Source organism: Dermacentor variabilis, chromosome 9, assembly GCF_050947875.1.
Source record: "Dermacentor variabilis isolate Ectoservices chromosome 9, ASM5094787v1, whole genome shotgun sequence".
Taxonomy (NCBI): domain Eukaryota; kingdom Metazoa; phylum Arthropoda; class Arachnida; order Ixodida; family Ixodidae; genus Dermacentor; species Dermacentor variabilis.
The window spans coordinates 45,337,446-45,358,432 of NC_134576.1; the positions used below are offsets into that span (position 1 = coordinate 45,337,446).

Genomic DNA, 20,987 nt, shown 5'->3' on the forward strand with positions numbered 1-20,987 from the left:
ATTCTGGGAAAAAATAAAATAATGACCGGCAGTGTTAAATAAGTAGCTATTGCATTCTTATACTTGCCAGTTCTCCCAAATTTTTCGTAAAAGTTTACGAATTTGGACCTGTCGTACGATTTTTCTAAGGTTGCATCAAGGTTCATAAAAAATTCTGCTCGTCAGTCTTCGACCATGTCCTTTACAGTATTCTCATGGTGAAAGGACATGAGAGCAGGAGGGTACCCGTTTCAAGCTAGCTTATTCGGACAAGCTTCTATAGCAAACAAAACTGGCAGTAGCAAAATCGCTGAAAAAGTTACTTGGATCGGAAATGTTTTGCTTGTACATCTGTTGATCCAAGTTTGCTGCTGCTTGTCTGCTGCGTCTAAAGGTAAATCACGTATACTAAAGTGCATATGTACCCCATAATAGGACTCTGGGCAAGCTTTAAGAAGAAATGTGTGCTTCCTAAAGTTCACAGGTCTTGTTTATTTTATTTATTCACTATACCTTGCAAGCCCATTGAAGGGCATTGAGTAAGAGGGGTAAGTTTCTACAGAACAAAAAGTTAGCACCAAATAAAAAAGGTAATGAAACAAAGATTGCAAATATAACAGTGGAACATTATGCACTGTTATCAAAGAGTGCATTTAGGTTATCACGAAAAATGTGTCCCTTGTATAACCAACTTTGCAGATTTTGGATGTTAAGCTGTACAATTACAAGGGCGAATCAGTCTTTGCCCATATTTTTTTATAGCTACGCTGCGGTAGTGGTCGATATCAGTCTGTCTATGCATTACATCGACACGAAAAAATGTTCGTCTGCAGTTTCTTGTGAATGCCCTGTAGCTCTCAATCTAATGTAGGTATCTTGTAAACAACTATATTGAAATTGGCCACTAAGACAACTATCATTATGCCGAGTTTCATTTACTTGTCATTAGTTATCTCACAGTGAAGTTGTAAATTTTGTAGAATTCCTGTCTGCTGTTAATACATGGCTGTCTACAGAGGGAATATGGTGACAGAAAATGGCTGTAACTCTTGTTTTATCAAAACTATCCCGAAAAAAAATTATATGACAATTAGCCGCTTAGACGACTAACATTAGTTTTATTTATTTTTCGTAATTGCATAGTTCACAGTGAAGTTGTAAATATTGTGGAATTCCCACGTGCTGTCAATACATGGGCTTCTGTGGGAGGGAAACGGACAGCCCCATATTTGTCCACTCGAATAAAACTAGTCCTTCCAAGTTTCATTCAGGTAATTAACAAGTATGCTCAATTGCAAATTACGAACAAAGTGTTCTGTTTTGTGTACTCCTTCGACTGCGCCCCAGTCAACGCATATCGTTGCTCGCGTCGAGGCTTGGTTTAACGGCCAGCTGCATCCTATACACACTGTTACCACCAGTGAGCATTGTGTGTTATGGTTACATCGTCGCCTAGGCGACCTTAGGCGACCTCGCAATCTCAATGAGATGGCTCACAGGAGCGCGCGAGACCTAACCTTCCGCGACGCCCCCTATTCTGGTCGTGACCATCCCAGCGAGAATCGGGACCCTCCCTCCACATATAACGAGATCATAAAGCACTTTTATCTAGACCGCAGAATATACAGCACACCTCACAATAAGCTCACCAGGCCTCAAGCCCTGACGTTCAGAATGCTTCAAACAAACACGTACCCCACGCAGAACAGACTCCACCACTACATGCCTGACCTATACAAAACATCATATTGCGAAAATTGCCATAGAACACTAGACGTACATCACTTGCTCTGGCCGTGTGGTCGGACCCACGCAAACAAGGATCAAGACTCCGCCAGGCTACAAGACGCATTACGCAGCACGGACCTGGCGGAGCAGCTCTGGGCCGTCCAGCGAGCCCACGATGCGGCCAGGGAGTTACAACTCCCGGTCCCAACGTGGGAGTAGCCCGCTCTATGGGACCTTGCGCCCCGTAGCTCGCAGGACCTTTCTATAAAGTTACTCCATCCATCCATCCATATATACATATATTCAGAGACCTGGATTGGGAAGAATTGGGGATAAAAGTTAATGGAGAATAGCTTAGTAACTGCGATTTGCTGATGATATTGTCTTGCTTAGTAACTCAGGTGACCAACTGCAATGCATGCTCACTGACCTCGAGAGGCAGAGCAGAAGTGCAGGCCTGAAAATTAATCTACAGAAAACTAAAGTAATGTTTAACAGTCTCGGAAGAGAACAGCAATTTACAATAGGTAGCGAGGCACTGGAAGTGGTAAGGGAATACATCTACTTAGGGCAGGTAGTGACGGCGGATCCGGATCAGGAGAGAGAAATAATTAGAAGAATAAGAATGGGCTGGGGTGCGTTTGGCAGGCATTCTCAGGTCATGAACAGCAGGTTGCCGTAATCCCTCAAGAGAAAAGTGTATAATAGCTGTCTTACCAGTACTCACTTACGGGGCAGAAACCTGGAGGCTTACGAAAAGGGTTCTACTTAAATTGAGGATGACGCGATGAGCTATGGAAAGAAGAATGATGGGTATAATGTTAACGGATAAGAAAAGAGCAGATTGGGTGAGGGAACAAACGCAAGTTAATGACATCTTAGTTGAAATCAAGAAAAAGAAATGGGGGGGGGGGGGCATGGGCAGGACGTGTAATGAGGAGGGAAGATAACCGATGGTCATTAAGGGTAACGGACTGGATTCCAAGGGAAGGGAAGCGTAGCAGGGGGCGGCAGAAAGTTAGGTGGGCGGATGAGATTAAAAAGTTTGCAGGGACGACATGGCCACAATTAGTACATGACCGGGGTTGTTGAAGTATGGGAGAGGCCTTTGTCCTGCAGTGGGCGTAACCAGGCTGCTGCTGCTGCTGATATACATATATGTGCATAGATGCGTCGATTAAGGTAAAACACACCACAGCTTTGCTGCTCGTCCTTCACAGGTTGGAAGGGCTGACAAATTTTTTGAGCCAAATTACGGCTGTAAATGAGAAGTCAACATATACCAGCAGTGGGCTTTTTTGGGAGCGGCCCGGTCTTATCTGCCGGTAGCTCCGCGGCATAGTGCTGTTTAAGTTGAAGATAGCAGTTGTGCTTCACACGTCCACGGTGTGCGAGCAACAAAGTGTGATTCGTTTTGTGTGGAGCATGGAACGAACGGCCATCGAAATCCACAGGAAAATGTAGCCCACGTAGGGGGAAAGGTGTCTTGCTTTGAGAAGAGTGAGGTGGTGGTGTTGCGAGTTTGCAAACGGGTGTGAAGACTTGCATGACAATCAGCTTGGTTCCACAGTCAGCTGAACGTATTCTACCACGGGGTCATCTAAAGTTTAGCGCTGTGATGGGACAAATGGGGGGGTGTCTGAACCAGTGACTATGTCGAAAAATAGTGTAAGGTACGGGCATGGTATGCATATGTATAATTATCTGTGCATACTTTATTTTGGCTAATAAATAGGAGCAAAGACTTTGATTCGTCCACATACGACATGGACGACATGGACATACGACATGGACATACCCATACTCATCATGGCGGCTTAGCGGCTTCGGCGTTGCGCTGCTAAGCATGAGGTTGTGGGATGAAATAGAGTTGTGGTGGCCACATCTTAATGGAGGCGAAATGTAAGAATGCCCGTGTGCTGTAAATTTGGTCCATATTGAAGATCCCCAGCTGCTCAAAGTTAATCCATTGTCCCCTATTATGGCATGCCTCATAATCAGGTTGTGGTTCTTGCATGTCACGTAAACTCCCAGGATTTATGTTTTCTTTGCTTTAAGATGCCTGCTATTACTTTTTTTTTAAGACTGCAGATTTTGCTTGACAGAACCCAAGCACAGTTGCTGCTATCACTTACAAATGGTAGTGAATATCATGACAGAGTGCGAGTGATCCTGATGGACCCTTTATGGACTAGTGTTGCTAGTACTGATGTTAGTGACTGTTGTTGCTAGGACGAGTACAGGCAACAAACGAAAAATATTTCTTCTTGTTGAGTTTTGGTTTTAAGTGTGAAGTCTTGGGGCTAAATGTATTCGGCCAATACTGAGTAGAAGACAGCAAGCATCATCTGTTTATTTATTTAATAATGTATTTATTTAGACTGTCAACTTGAGTACCCCATTCTCAGGGTTATTACAGGGTGAATAATGTTTAAAAAATCACTAATATATAGTGTGCTGTGATACACACAAATTCACTGGTGTACAGTGGACAGTCAGCAGAAGGAAATGACCTGGCTTGGTGGTGTAGTGGCTTTGGCATTGCGAGGTAAGCACGAGTTCGTGGGCTCAAATCCCGGCTGCGGTAGAGGCGAAGTGCAAGAACAGCTGGGTTTTGTACATAGCATGCACATTAAAGAACCTGAGGAGGTCAAAACTAATCTGGAGTTCTCCACTATGGCATGCCTCAAAATCAAGTTGTAGTTTTGGTGCTTAAAATTTCAGAATTTAAAAGGAATGTGCTCATAGCAGTGCCCAGAATGCACATTTTCCAAAGTACATATCCAATGCATATTTAAAATTAGTAGCATGTTTGTTAGTTACAAGAGCATCAGGTAAACTACTCCACATTTCAATTTATTGGGCAAAAAAAGAGAAACGAAAAGTGTCAGCACACATTAAGTGAGACTAACTAGCTCTGCTGTGGTTTATACAAGCTACCTTCTTTGAGTTTGCAAATAAAATAACAAAGCTTATTTAGTCTTGTGGGTCCTTTCATGATTTTAAAAACAAACATTAGCCGACGCTTACGTTTGTGCTCATCCGGTAATTCTAGCTTACAAGATTTTAACATGGCTGTAACAGTCCATGTGTCAGTACTTGCATCATATAAAACGGGCCACCAGTCTTTGTATTTTTTCTATTTTAGCCTTCCAAACTTTGATTCGGAGTCGACGTTTCTTGTATTGAAGCTGGAACAGAGGACAAGGAAAAGGTTTGGCGCATGCCTCGCTTACATTTTAAAACGTGGACACATCAAGGAGAGACTGCTGTAAAAACTCGGGCTGCAGTGGTATCCCACAGGTGATGTGAAGCCAGTGTAGTGTGCTCCTGTATCACATCTGACAAGAACTGTCGATACAAGTTCCACACAAAGACATAGGTGGCTTGGGACCAAGCTCAATTTTGTGTTCTGCCTGCGGTTGCCCACATGTAAAAAAAGCTATGGCTGAAAAGGTTAGTGCAGAAAAAAGTTAGACATTGATAATCCTTGTAGTTAGGCTTTTTAAAATTTAGATAATGAAAAAACATTTTGTTCAGGCATCTTTTGTCTTGCCCTAAAGGGTTAATGGTGCTATTCTGAATCGCCATCTTCTCATCTCGTTCTTACTCTCATTTCGCTTATCTGCAGAAATGCTTGCTACAAGACTAATAGACTGCTCTCATCAGTGGAAGTTTATCTTATATTCATGCTAATCTTTTTTTTTGGTGGGTGTCCTTGTATCTTTTTAGTCACAATTTATGGTTTCTTTTATTTGTTTTCAGATAAGTTATACTCACTGCAACTTTCTGCGGCAGTGAAGTGAAAGATAAGGGGGTGGAGCTTCTGCACATTTACCACGCAAAGTAGCCTGGCAACATTTGACAGCACCTTTGGTTTCTTGGAGCAGATACTGCAGTAGTGAAGTTTTAATGTGCGATAATCTCATGTTTGTTGAGACACAGAAGGGAAAAGCATAATAAAAATAAGTCAAATTTAGCTCGGTTGTGTGTAGTCTTATTTTGCTGTTGTACGTAAGGCATTTTCCTGAGCTTGTAATACGGATTAAAATGAGGGATGTTTTTTTGGAAGTTTCCTCATTTGTGTGCACTTTGCCTCCGTACCTTTCCCTTCAGTTTTGCAGAATATTGTCCAGAAGTATCCTACTACTCGGCTGTATCAGTTTGTATGTATTTTTAGTGTATGCACAGCTGCATTGCTTGCTGCTAAATCTGATGGCCAGGAGATGCCTTTAAGCTGATATAAGAATTTTTTGTCTGCAGAAAAGATTTCCTACTAGATGTTAGAAATTTATTTAAAATGGAAAAGGAAGTCTCTGGCCACTCCAGTACATTTGCAAAACATTATATGTTTCCGATATGAAATTAAAATTAATTTTTTCAGACCTGTTCAGTTAATGTGTCATCTCTGATCCCATTTTTATCGTCCATTTCTTACAGGGCGGCGACTGGCCTCTATCTCACAATTGTGCAAATTTGTCCATGTCACGGAGTTCTGCAGAAGTAGGCACAGGCATGTGCAGATTGATGTTGAGGTGAGCATACCTGGGTGGCAGCGCTCGGTTTTGACTTCGCTAGTTGCTTGCACAAAACAGTGCCCTGAATTGGTACGTCTTAGTCTCTCGCATAGTATGGTCATACCCATTATTAGTGTGAACCATAGCTGCCTACAAAAATTACTAGAGGGATTTCTGGTGCTAAACTCATTCAGCTTCAGTGGGAATAATGGTTAATAGAGGGATTTGGCTGATCTTTGTGCATGTGGCTTCACATTCTTGTGGCTGCATTTACTGTACTTTATCTGTCTTCGTTGGCCTAAATTTTGAAACAATGCTTTTCCAAATGCACAAGGCAATGGCACTGTGCACATGCACAATTACTGCGGATTGGTGCATTTGTAATGCACTATTTTGCTGAATATGATCAACTTGCAATGCAGCAAGGCCATTTGGACCCAGAAGTACAAAGTTCAGGCACATTCATGTACTAACCATCATTCCCACACTGGCTGAATAGGAATGCCTGCAGCACCCGTTGACACTGGCGCCATAATTCCCTCTGGTATTTCTTGTGGGAAACTCTTGGAATGAACATAGGAGTGCAATCCGCTTGGTACAGGCAGAGCTGCCCTGGTGAGCAGCTGGTGCACTTTTGTAGTGATGGGGTTGGTAGCTATGGCGCCGCATGGCTCAGCACCATGTTGCAAGTTTGTTTCTCGGTCACGGTGGCCACATTTCAGTGGGGGAGAAATTCAAAAGTACTAGGTGTACTTGGACTCTGTGCATGCTAGACAACCTCAGCTGGTCATAATTGATTCAGAGTAGCCCACTACAACATGCCTCACAATCACATCAGTTTTGGTCTGATCCAACTCGAGATCAGATAGGATTTGCTGAACTGTCTCAACTGATCAACGAGAAGAAAGTAAGGGATATTCGAAATTACAACGTGAGAAAAACTGAGGGAGCAGTAAAAAAATAGATGCCACATGAATCCAGTGAGAAAACTAGGCATAGGACCAGCCAAGATGTATTGTTATGATTGACCTGTCAAGTGTGAGAAACATATAAGGTGTGCATTCCCATGGCGAGACGATCTGCCTCGTCCCAGGAAAGGTGGCTAGGATCAGCCTGGACTTCGACCTCGCCAGTGTGGGAAAGATTCAAGCGGGTGTTCCCATGTCGAGATAATTGCCCTCTTCCTCGAAAAAGCGTCTCCCCTCTACGCTCTGAGGAGACACGAAGGACCCAAAGGGGAAGACTCGAATGGGAAGAGCTAGTCGACTTCTTAATTTGACAAAACGCACTGACAATTCCACAAGTTTTCCAAGAAGACATCGATGACCACAAGACTGCAAGGGGTTATTTAAGGGTGTCCTGGCCCACATGTTAGGCAGAACTGCTCGAGACTTGGATAGAGTCACAACCATGTACCAATGAAGTGAAAACATTCTTTTCAACTTTTTTTTTTCATCATCACGATGCCCACCTTCGTTGTCATTTCCCAATTGTTGCGATGAAAATGCACCTCACCTGGTCGAGGTTGTATCAGTATCCACTGGAAGATAAGCAGGGTTATATCATCAGGAATTTAGAAGATATAGTAAAAGCAATGGAAGAATTCTATACTTATCTGCACAGTACCCAGAGCAGCCACGCTACTTTCATTTGAAGTAGTAATGAACAGAATACAGAGGCTCCTTCTATAACTAATGAAGTTAGAATGACTTTTCAAGACATGGCCCAGAGAAAAGTACCGGGAGAAGATCGAATAACAGTCAAATTTAATCAAAGATGGAGGAGATATCACGCTTGAAAAACTTGCACATTATGCAAGTCCACAAAAAGGGAGACATTAAAGAATTGAAAAATTATAGGTCCATTAGCTTGCTTCCAGTATTGTATAAAATAACCAGAGATAATTTCCAACAGAATAAAGGCAACACTACAGTCAACCAAGAAAACAGACTGGCTTCAGGAAGGGATGCTCTACAATGGATCACATCCATCTCATCAACCAAGTAATCGAGAAATCTGCAGAGTACAATCAACCTCTATATATGACTTTCATAGGTCATGAAAAGGCATTTGATTCACTAGATACCAGCAGTCAAAGGCATCCTGTAATTAAGGAGCATACCTTGGGAAATATCTACAGATTCCACAGCTACCTTCGTGCTCCACAAGAAAAGTGTAAAGATACCTATAAAGGGATCAGGCAAGGAGACACAATTTCTCCAATGCTATTCACTGCATGCTTGTAAGAACGTACTCAAGCTGTTAAACTGGGAGAGCTTAGGAGTAAGGATTAACGGCAAATATCTCTGCAACCTTTGATTTGCAGATGACATTGTCCTATTCAGCAATACTAGGGACAAATTATAGCAAAAAGATTGAGTACCTTAGAAAAAATGTAAGAGTAGGGTTAATAGGCAGAAGACAGATAATGATCAATTGCTTGGAAAGGGAACAAGCATTCAGGATTGCCAGTCAGCCTCTAGAGTCTGTGAAGGAGTACGTTTATCTAGGTATATTACTCGCAGGGGACCTTGATTAAAGGGACCCTGAAACGCTTTTGAAGATTTTCTACAAACGTATTGAGTCGTTGGAGTAGGTCCTTCTGTTCATTAATTGACACATCTAAGTGCTCCACGCAAAGCGTGTAATTTATTATAAGGTTCTAAATATGCACATCGCTGCCGATCGCAGCACACTGCTCGGCGGAATGTTAAGCCCATATGACCGAAATCACCCATACGACGTCAGTGGGGCGAGCTATCCGATTGGCTGACAAGGGCGCGTGATCGATAATTTTTCCAATTTTATGGTAAACAAATCTTCGTAATAGTTGGAATGTTAGTGAATTTGCTTTTATGAAAAGAAAATAACATAGAGAATGCACAAGAATAATTTTTCAGTACACTTAAGCACTTCCGGCACAGAGCGTGTGTCGTCTGCTTGTGTTACAACGTACTCCATTTTGAAGAGAGCTCCGTGGTCAGAGTCGGTCTCAGTCTATTCGCGAGCACTATGATTCGACTTTGTTGCCTTGTGGACTGCAAACGTAGCGACTGGCAATATGTCAAGCTGCGACATCGTGTCCCTCTGCAAGGCAGCGTACGAGCGAACTGGCTGCTGCGCATCGGACTGCCGCTATCCGATCGGCGCCAGGATTTGCGCGTTTGTGGCCGTCACTTTACACCGGAAGATTACTAACGCAATAGCGTTTCACGAGTCCGGTATTAGGGAAAACGCAAGCGCAAGGGGACAGAGTCTGGCCGCTTGACTTTGCCGTGACGGGATGAGCCATGAGATGAGCAGAAGGGCAAATGCGAATGGTCTGTACGGTGCAGCCACCTGGTGGCACAGAGCTCAACCATACACAGTAGCAGCAACGAAGTGCATTCTTCTTTGCTGCTGGTGTGTATTTTTCGCAGGAGTGTAATCATGAACACGTTGTTTTTATAAATGTTTAACATGTTTTACACTTGGTTAGAGCAATATTAGCGCTTTGTTTGGCTGGTTAAGCTCTGCACCAACAAGTGTATGGACCGTGCAGACCGATCAGGCCGCTCACGTACGTCTACGCTAAAGTTCCTTCATCAGCTTGAGTTTATGCCTTCAGTCATTTGGCGAAATGACCAGCTTGCCTGTGGTTACCGGAATGCAAGACACGTTTGGCGCTACGACAGAATGCTCGCAACGCACGCTGCTTCGATAGCTCTCGCTTGGGGTCGACGGCCAAGCGGCTAGAGGAGAGGTCTCGCGCGGGCGGGGGCGGGCTCCAAAACAACCGGAAGTGGACGATGTGACGTCGCATCGGGACGCTGAACCAGTGAAGGCGGAGCTTAGCCCCGCTCGCTCGGCGAACGAGTTGAGGAGGAAAAGCATGGCTAGGGAGGAGGGTAACTTCTAATCGCTTGTAGCTCCATTAATACATAACGCTTCACCTAAATTGTGGTGCGAATGTTCGACTTAAGCTGAACCCTACGCGTCTACAAAATTTGTCCGAACCGTTTCAGGGGCCCTTTAAGAGAAGGAAATTCACAAAAGAATAAAAATGAATTGGAGTGCATACGGCTGACATTGCCACATCCTGACTGGGAGCGTACTACTCTTATTGAAGAAAGGATCATGCAAAGAGCGATTGAACGAAAATGTTAGGCATAACATTAAGAGACAAGAAGAGAGTGTGGATACCCGATTTTCTAATTGACATTAAGAGAAAAAAATGGAGCTGGCAGGCCATGTAATGCGTAGAACGAATAACTGGTGGACCATTAGTTGCAGAAGGGGTGCCAAGAGAAGGGAAGCATAGTCAAGAACTGCAGAAAACTACGTGGGGTGATGAAATTGGGAAATTCGCAGGCACAAAATTGGAATCAGTTGGCACAAGTCGGAGATAATTAGAGATCGCAGGGAGACACTCTGTCCTGCAGTGGACATAATAGGTGGATGATGAAGATTCTGTCATGCAAAATACTATAATTAAAATTCGTTTTTCTTGATGATGGATATAGTCACATTGCGTACGAATTTCAGGGGGATATGAATTTTGAGAAAGTCTAGGCCAAGTGTATTAACCATGTCTTGCATTTTGGGATGTCTTGAACACTATTGTGCTTTGATGGTCTACGTGAATTTCTTAGCTACTATAGGACCTTTCACACTAAGAGTACAGCTGTTGCATACTTTTGTGAATTTCGTGTAGAAAATCTTGGTCTTCCATGATTTTGGGGAAGACATTAGGCACTTAAAAGTGCTCACTGCGGCAAGCAGTTTGCATTTGCACATAGGTGATGGAACTAGTGCAGTGTGTTAGACACTATGGAAGTGTCTGTTTGATAATATTAAGGGAATTAACATTCAGAAAACTGTCAAGGGCTTCTTCAATTGAAAGTAGTGGCCGTAAACAAAAGTCTTACTTTCCCTTTGGTACAGCTGCGATTGTGGCTTCTTTTGAATTGTAACCAGTTTTGAGTAACCTGAATACTGTTTGAGGTCCCGAGACATTTGTACAACCGAGATGTTGCGGGCGGTAGTCTGCTGCCAGACTCTGAAGTCAAAGTGCATGGGCATGAGAATGCATGTGCTGCCATCACCACCATATGTCATGCGGGAGTAGCAGTAGCGAACAACACTCGAGCTAGCGCAATGGGAAAATGCACCAAGGGCTTATCAGAATGCAGCTGTATCTGGTAACCAATAGCGTGCATGCCCATGTAGTAGTAGTAGTTCGTTTATTTCACAAGTCATGTTTGAGCTTCATGCCAAATAAATATTATAGCAGGAGACCCCAGTGTTACAAAAAAACTGCCAGGGAGATGTCCTATGATTACATAAATAGGGTAATTATACAAAAAGAGCAAGCAGTGATAAACAGTGTGGCCATGTGTGCAATCTAAATTCTAATGTAAATTCGTTATTTCTAACAAAATATTTCCAGCTCATACTCGCAGTTCACAGTACTTAAAGTGGCGGTTTGTTCTGGCTGCCCAGATGAGTTATTTAACAAGTGACAAAGGATTTTACTGGCTGAAAATAAATTTTTCTTACCTACTGTGTGCTGTTTGCAGACTTGCTGAAAAAAAAATCTATGTTTAGCCTATTTAAAGCACTATTTGCTTTGTTTAGCACTATTTAAAGGGACACTAGAGCGAAACAATAAATCAGTTTAGACTAATCAAGCATTGTTTGAGAACCCTGCAGGCAGTCATTTAAAGATATAGTTTGGTTATTAGATGAGAAAATCAAGGTCCAAGTATCAGTATTTGAATTTTGCGCCGAAACCCCAGCGCCGGTACGTCAGTGTGACGTCAGGGATCCCAAAGTATGTTTTCGCATTTGGGCCGCGTTGGCTCAGTAAAGGTTCCCGAAACTTGCCATGTTTAATATTTCGTTCCTTTAGAACACAATGTAGTCAATCTGTACCGCTGTATATAATTAGTAGGCCCTAGAAGATGCCATCAAAATCCAAGACGTCAGAGCCACCAGGTGCGGGAACTTCAAGTAGGCGCCGCCACCCGTATTTCGTTCTTGCACGATTTCTGGCTTACGAAACGTCTTATCATTATAAGAGTGCTGTTTTTGGTCTTGTAGAAAGGTAATTTACTGATGCAGAAGAAATCATTTTTCACTATAGTGTCCCTTTAAAAGAAACATTATTTTATGCCCAAACTGGCCTCTGCACACTATACACTGGGCATTATAGTAGTTGTTTTGAGGGTCATTGCAGTTTATATCTCATGTTGTAAAAATTGGGTGCACATAGCAATCATAGTTTTGTTAGGAATGAGGCACTGTGGTAATTTGGTGAGGCTCTTCTAGTGTTTAAGTATTCAACGTGAATTTGCAGCATGTTTCTTCTCCCAGGGCGCATGTGTGTGTTCTCAGTTCAGCCACCAGGACTGCCACAGCATGTGTGTTGGTCTGCTGGATGGCAGCGTGCAACTGCTGAAGAATGGCAAGACCTCCTACTCCTACCGGGTACGTGTCATCATTATAGTCATTTATTTAAACCTTAAAGGGGCACCAAAACATATTTTGAGGGCATGAAACGTTTCCAGTCTCCAGACAATGCTGTTCTGAATGTGCGAGTCAAATGGTATTTTGTTGCCTGGAGCAGAAAACCTATTATCTCGTCTGGTTCCTTAATAGTCTACAAACAAAACTGTCCTACTTTTCCACATGCACTCATCATCATAATGTCGGTATATCTGAAACTCGCAATAACGAAATCGCCGGGGAAAGCAAGAAAATTAACTTTTGTGGGAATTTTGTTGTGAGAATGGGATGGCAAAGACGAGGGAAATAGCTTGCAAATAAAAAAATTGCCAAGAGCTGGGAGGCTTACTTTGCCGAGCAGTGGCATTGAAATTTTGTTATATTGAAACTGTGTAAAAACATACTTCGTTGTGTTGAAGCTTAAAGTATGTTTGGAAAAGTTATAAAAAGTTGAATACTGCGTTAATAAATTTGTTAACTTGAAGTTCATTATATCTAGCTTTCAGTGTATCTATTAACACTGTACCACTCCCCCCTCTAATGTCCTAAGGGCCCTGAGGGTAACTATATAAATAAGTACGCCAACTAAACTGAAATTTGTTTTTTGCTCACTGTGCAGCTTTGGCATAGTACACAATTTAATAAAAATTTTTTTTTTCACAATGTAACTGATTCTAAAAACAGTCTTTTAGAGAGTGCAGAACTGACATTTTGCACACACCGCACGCAGCATTCCTCAGTAGAACAAAACACACTACAGTATGCAAACACGCGTAAAAGTGATCGTGAAAGGGCAAAAAAAATTCACAAATGAAGTGAGCAGTTGCAAAAATTTAGTTTAAGCTTAAAAACAGAAAAAAAGGTTTTGGAAAAGAAACAATACAGCATTTATACAGGAAAAGTGTACCATATGGAAGGGTTCACCTAGGTAGACTATTCAATGACAGGCATTCACGGAATAACGAACTTGGTGCCTTGCAGCCACACAAGGAGAAGGTGAGGTGCATCGCATTCAGCAGCAATGACAGCTTCGTGGCGAGCGGGGCATATGATGGCAGCGTGGCCCTGCTGTCGATGGACATTAGGAACACCAAGATTCTCAATGAACCAACTGGAAAGGTAAGGGTATACATTGTCCAGAGAACATGCACTGCAATGCCACTTGCAGTTGATGCAGCACGATGGCTTTAGGCATCGTGAAGCTGATTGAGACGTCAATGGTCACTTTGTTGTGCACTTGCATTGTCTGTTTCTTGATTTTTCATCATCTTTGTGCTGCCCATAGCAATGGTTATCACAGAAACTGACAAAGCATTAGCTGTAGTGATTAAGGCTCCTCTTTCTATTGTAAAACAAAGTACTGATATGACAATTCCAACCTTTTTGTTGGCGTCTGTTAATTGAAGGTTGACCTTGAAACCCTAGCGAGATTGCTGGCAAGCATTGGAGCACCCTAGCCAATTTATTGTAATGGTTGTTTCTACGAACAAATTTGGTGTCAATACCTAAGCATATTCATTCTTGTGAGTTCACTTTCAGAGATACTTTCCCATTTGCATGATTTCACGTGACTAGCACTAGTTGGGTCGGGTATTTAAGAGCGGCAGCAGAAGCCAGGCATGCTGTTTTAGCCTGGTTGGCAGTGCCAAGAACACTGTCACCCGCAGATACAAAACACATCGAATACTAGTCACTCATGTGAAATATTGCGAAAGAGAATGTATACAGAAAAATGAGTCCACAAGGATGCTATAAGACAGAAACTTGCAGTGTTCCTACAAATTCTGCTGCTGCCACACGTGAGCGCCACTAGTATACAGTATAGACCCATGCGTGAGAGTGGCCCCTTCAGTGATGTGTGTGCGGGAAACTTTTCATGCGGACCCGCCTGACTGCTCGATGCGTGCTCATGTCTGGTCTCAGGTGGACCGCTTGTTCCATACTATTGTCTGCTCGTGTCAGCTCTCGTTCGCGCTTGTTTCGACTGTCATGGTTTGCGATTGTTTTGTAATCTGATTGCATGCATGAGGCGAATTGGGTGGTACTTTCTGCAAGTCATGCGGCACCAGTGATTACACTGGAAATTTTGACGAGGGATGTATAAAAGCCGAGGCGCTTGACCTGCAGATGAAATTTTCGACGATTGCCGAATCTGCTACATGTCTCTCAAATTCTTTGCCTCAGTATATCGTGCAATGAAAACATGTATAGAGCTGAACTCAAATTTCACATTAGGGAGTATGGTAGTCTTCACTGAATTCTTTTTATATTGTCACGCGCTAAGGCAAGAGTAAGCAGCAGTATCAGCAGCCAGACACGAAAATGTCAGACACAAAAGGATGGTTCTCCAGCTGGCGCGAGATCTTTCTCTTTGTCGTCTTCAATCGCCGTTTTTGCTGGGCACGCAACGCTGGCTCAAGACACCAGGTGGCACTATTCCGCCTCCCAATGGAGCATCGACTCGATGCTCAAACACAAAACGTACATGCTAACTACACAAATTAGGTAAGACAAAAAAAAAAAAGGAAACGTGCTAGCACACATACGGAAATGCACACGGTAAAATGTGTTCTTTGGTCGGGAACAAAAAAAACGCTTCGCAGTTCTTTGGAGGACGACGAAAAAAGAATGGTTGTTTCACTAGTACACGTCACTGTGTAAAATACGGCTTGAGGCAGACGACATGTACAGTCTCTGCGCGTGGTAAATGGCGCTTGACCGATGGCAGGTCTCCGTCCGGAATCACTTCATAGTTCACGTCGCTTACACGCCTTAGTACTGTGTATGGTCCGAAGTACTTGCTCAGGAGTTTCTTGCTGGGGCCTCGCCGTCTAATGGGTGTCCAAACCCAAACTTGGTTACCAGGCTCATAGGTAACTTGTCGATTGTGGAGATTGTACCTTATTGCATCTGTACACTGCTGCTGTCTTATGTGCACACGGGCCAGTTCACGCGCTTCCTCGGCGCGCTGAATGTCCTCCTCGACGCGCTGAATGTACTCCTCGACGTAGGGAGCTAACTGCTCGAGCTGGTCGGTATCTTCATACGGAATCATGGTGTCTAGCATAGTTTGGACATCTCGACCATAAACGAGGCGGAATGGCGTGAAGCGTGTAGTTTCCTGCGTGGCAGTGTTGTACGCAAACGTTACGTACGGTAGGATTTCGTCCCACGTTTTGTGCTGCACATCCACGTACATAGCGATCATGTCTGCCAGTGTTTTGTTTAGTCTTTCTGTCAAGCCGTTAGTCTGAGGGTGGTATGCAGTGGCCTTTCGATGACTTGTGTAACTCAGCTTGAAGATGTCGTCCAGAAGCTTCGCCGTAAATGCCGTCCCTCGGTCAGTGATGATGAATGGCGGTGCGCCATGCCGAAGCACAATGTGATGCATAAAAAACTGGGCAACTTCAGATGCTGTCCCGCGTGGTAGTGCCTTCATCTCAGCGTAACGCGTCAAGTAGTCAGTTGCGACAATGATCCACTTATTGCCAGAGGAAGACAAGGGAAATGGTCCAAGAAGGTCCATCTAACTTGATGAAACGGCATGCGCGGAGGGTCGATGGGTTGTAGAAGGCCTGCAGGCTTGAAGGGTGGTGACTTGCGGCGCTGGCATTCGCGGCATCCTTTCACGTAGCGTTTGATGCAAACAGTCAGTCTGGGCCAGTAGTACAGTTGCCGTACCCTGTCCAGAGTCCTTGAGTAGCCCAAGTGACCAGATGTCGGCTCGTCGTGGCAGGCTAATAGGATGTCATCGCGAAGGGCTTGAGGTACTACTAGATGTGGTTTGTCGCCAGAACCTGTGTTTCTTTTGTATAAGATGCCCCCTCGTAGGCAAAATGACGACAACCGTCATCAACTGATGATGGGTCTTAACTCAGCATCCGATCGCTGTTTAGCAACCAGATCCGGCCCGTTGAGGGCTCCCAGAAAGGCGCTGTCGTCTTCCTCGTCAGGATTCCGAGATTCAACAGGTGCTCGTGTCAGCATCTTCATGTTTTCTGCCTGACTTGTATACGATGGTCATGTTAAATTCCTGGAGTCTCAGACTCCAACATGCCAATCGTCCAGAAGGGTCTCGGAGGTTGGTCAACCAGCACAAAGCGTGATGGTCGGTCACAACTTTAAATGGCTGCCCGTAGAGATACGGCCTAAACTTTGTGGTAGCCCAAATAACCACGAGGCACTCCTTCTCTGTGGTGGAATAATTGGACTCTGTGCGTGACAGAGTGCGGCTCGCGTAGGCGATAACTCGTTCAGTCCTGTCTTGCCGTTGCACCAGGATAGCTCTGAGAACGATATTGCTGGCGTCTGTGCGTACTTCTGTGTCAGCATCCTCATCAAAATGACCGAGCACAGGAGGTGAAGACAATCGATGTTGTAGCTCCGCAAAGGCGGTCTGTTGTTCATCAGTCCAAAGGAATGGCGTGTCGTCACGCGTAAGGCAGAAATAGTGGATCTGCAATCTTCAAAAAATTTTCTATGAAGCTTCGATAATATGCACACAAGCCCAAAAATCGTCGGACACTTTTCTTATCGGTTGGAGCGGGAAAAGCTGCTATGGCAGCAGTCTTCTCGGGATCGGGCCGAACACCTGCTGTGCTTACGACATGACCAAGGAACTTCAGTTCCTCGTAACCGAAATGGCGTTTCTCTGGCTTGAGTGTAAGGTCAGCTGATCGAATGGCTTCGAGTACATTCCGAAGGCGTCGAAGGTGCTCGTCAAAAGTTTCTGAAAAGACTACATCATCGAGATAGACGAGGCAGCTTTTCCATTTGAGGTCAGCGAGAACAGTATCCATCATTCGCTGGGATGTGGCCGATGCGGAACAGGGGCCGAAAGGGAGTACTCTAAGTTCGTAAAGGCCGTCCGGAGTTAGGAAAGCAGTTTTCTCGCGGTCACGCTCATCTATCAGTAGCCACTTTTCATATCGATAGAGGAGAAATACTTCGCGTGCCTTAGCCTGTCCAGAGAATCGTCGACACGAGGCAACAGGTACACGTCTTTCTTTGTGACGTTGTTTAGCTTCCGGTAGTCAAAACAAAATTGAAGCATGCCATCTTGCTTTTCAACAAGAACGACTGGCGATGACCAGGGACTGCTTGAAGGCTGGATTACGCAGTCTTGAAGCATTTCCTTTACCTGCGTTTGAATCGCATGTCGTTCGGTCGGGGAAACACGATAAGGCTGTTGCCGTATGGGGGGCACGTCGTCATAGGTGATGATACGGTGTTTCGTAATCGATGTTTGATGTATCTTCGACGACCATGCAAAGCAAGAGTGGAACTCAAGCAACAGCTCGCGCATAGGCTTGTCTGTTCTCTTCAGGAAGCGTTGGACTAATGTCGACGTTGCGCAGAGGTGCTTCAGCAGTGCCAATTGCCTCGGAAACAAAACACTCAGTGACATCGGCGATCAGGTCGGCGTAGGCGATGACAGTACCGGGGAAAAGGTGCCGGTGTTCGTAGCTGAAGTTTGTGACAAGAACCTCACAGTGGCCATCGTGGATTGACAAGGCTTCGTGCTACGCAAACACCATGAGAAAGCAGGAGAGAGCGATTGCTTTCTGCGACCGCTTCACCGTGTATGAGCCTGTCACATTCCACTTGAACCACGACACTTGCACGCGGTGGTAACGTGACAGCGTCATCGATGACACGAAGAGATGCTCGAGGGTGGATGGTGTTGGTCGTTGCTGTGGCGCTCTTTGTCGAGAAAGTGACGAGGCGTTGTCGAATGTTGTTGATAACTCCGTGCTCCCTGAGAAAGTCCATGCCGATAATTAGGTCTCGAGAGCACCGAGGGAGAATGCTCAAACTGGCAACAAACGTAGAGCTGCGAATCTGTATTCATGCCGTGCACATGTCGAGTGGTGAGACAGTGTGCCCGCCAGCTGTACGAACTGGCGTTTGATTCCAAGGCATGGTCACTTTCTTCAGAAGGGTGGCCAGTTTTTCGCTGATTATAGAATACAGTGGAACCCCGTTCATACGTTTTTCACCGGACCGGGAAAAAAAAACTTAACAGCCGGGAAAACGCAACAGTGAGGAAAGCTCCGAAAATGAATAAAAAAAAGTGCAGCTTCAACTATAGACAATTTATTTCCACAGAGTGCGCTTAGGACCTAAAAAAAAGTCCAGAATTGTGGCTTGCCGTTTCTTTCGCTCGCTAGAAATCACCACACGTTTCTCAATAGCCTGGAAGGCCGCATTGCTGTCAGCGTCGCTGTGAGGTGCGACGTACCTGCGGAGGAGGTCCAGAGCCGCAACGGCTTTTCGAAAGCTACGATTTGGCAACTCCCCGGCATCATGCGGCTCGTGCATCGCAGTCTGCGACTTCACTCGCGACCGAGATCCCATCGATCTCGGCGATGCTCTGACACTCTGACGTCCCGACAACAACATCCACGGCGACGTAGTCGTCGTATGTGACCGCCATTTTGGCTTTTGGCGAGTTTTGGCCGGGCTTGGCTATGGAGCTGGCTGCAAGAAGCCGCACGCCAATTCGATGGCGGCCTCTCGAACTGGCGTGCGGCTTCTTGCAGCCAGTTCCATAGCCAAGCCCGGCCAAAACTCGTCAAAAGCCAAAATGGCGGTTGGAGCGCGTTGCCTACTTTAGCCCAGGCGGGTTCGGGGGGCTAAGTTGCGACGTATCATGCGGGAACGTTTTCACAGCTACGACGTAACAGCGGGGTTCCTTATACATTGGATCCTATGGAAGCTATGCCGGGACCGGATGAAAACGACGTAGCAGCCGGGAAAACGCAGCAGTGAGGAACGTAACAGCGGGGTTCTACTGTAATCCACTCCAGTGTCCACTAAAGCAGTCAATTCACGACCGTCGAGCAGTACAGGTATGTCCAAAGAAATTCTTCTGTAATCAGCAGGTACTGTCGTCGTCGATCTATCGTCGGTCCGCATACGCCTCAGTAGGGGTCCTTGAGCATGTCCAGACTGAGCGGCCTCGCCCCCAAAGGTCACTGTGGTTAGTTTTCCTGTCGTGGGCTGGGCGACCGACCCTGCACCACGCTTGAATACGTACGGCGAGTCGGAGAAAACCGCCGCGGCGAAGGGGAGCGTGACTGGTGTCGACCTTATGGAGATCCGCGCTGCTGGGCAACTTACTCTTCAATTTCAGGAGGACGCTGGCCGAACCTAGGTCGCGGCGAGTTCGCTGGGAATCCGCGTAGTCCGAGCTCTCGATAGGAGCACTGTCGGTAGACATGCCCAGCTTCGCCACAGTGAAAGCAAAGGGGACGGCGATCAGGTGCCCGCCACACGTCTGATTTCCTTGGGGCCTGTCGGGGGTCCTGGTAACATAAGGCAGCTTGGACGGGCTCTAGCATGGCCGGGCGCGCGGCGCGAAGCGGAGAGGGAGGTGGGGCAGGCTGCCTCAAGGCTTGCGAATAGGAAGTACGGGGGCTGTCATTTCTTAGCGGTCGAGCTTCTATGTTGAAGGGTGGTTCTCTTAGCGCATGCTGGACTGACACGGAGAACGCTGGACAAGGAGCTGAGCGTTGGCTGTGAAGGTACCGACAGTTTCTGGAGTTCTTCGCAGATCACGGAATGAATGACCTCTCGAAATAAATTGACGTGACCCCCGAGAGCTCCGAAGAAGTCCGTAGGTGAGGCAGTGTTCACTTGGCGTTCGTATGATGGTGTCCGCTGGCGGAGTCTGCTCCATAATGATGGCCTCGGAAAGAAATTCTGACAGACTTGGGAGGACTGCACACGAGACCGCCGAACAGCTGCTCTTTCACTCCGCGCATCAGATACCGCACCTGCTTTTCTTCCAACATGCTGGGGTCGGCTCGTCGAAAGAGACTCGTCATGTCCTCGACATACATTGCAACACCCTCGTTCGGCATTTGTATACGGGACTGGAGATCACGCTCAGCTCGCTCTCGGCGATCAGGGCTCGCATACATCTCCAAAATCCGGTGTTTGAATTCTGCCCATGAAGTTAGGGCATCTGCACGGTTCTCATACCAAACACGTGCACCATCGTTAAGACTGAAATATACGTTTTTCAGTTTGTCTGCGTCATCCCACTTGTTGAACGCGGCAACACGTTCATAGTGCACCAGCCAATCTTCAACGTCCTCATGTATGGCGCTGTGGAAGGGATTCGGCATTCGCGGATTGAGTAGCATACAATGAATCGGCGTTGTGCCTTCCATACCGGTTGGGGTGGTCGGAGCTGCCGTTTTCTCTGGGAGGAGTCCAAACTCAGGGGCTTGTCCACGGATCCTTCTGCTGGCGCAGTGTACAGGCGTAACC

At 45.5% G+C, this 20,987-nt stretch overlaps 1 protein-coding gene across 3 annotated transcripts in view; it reads left to right on the forward strand.

Moving 5' to 3' along the window:
* LOC142592652 (protein NEDD1-like) overlaps positions 1-20,987 on the forward strand; it is a 137,605-nt gene that overhangs the window by 8,884 nt on the left and 107,734 nt on the right. For 2 of the 3 annotated variants that reach the window (XM_075704214.1, XM_075704216.1), the window contains 3 exons: positions 6,148-6,242; positions 12,579-12,692; positions 13,692-13,829. In XM_075704214.1, the coding sequence (XP_075560329.1) occupies positions 6,148-6,242; positions 12,579-12,692; positions 13,692-13,829 (347 nt within the window). Of the gene's footprint in view, positions 1-3,581; positions 3,610-6,147; positions 6,243-12,578; positions 12,693-13,691; positions 13,830-20,987 lie in introns of those variants that run through there. The other variant, XM_075704215.1, reaches the window with a different exon arrangement.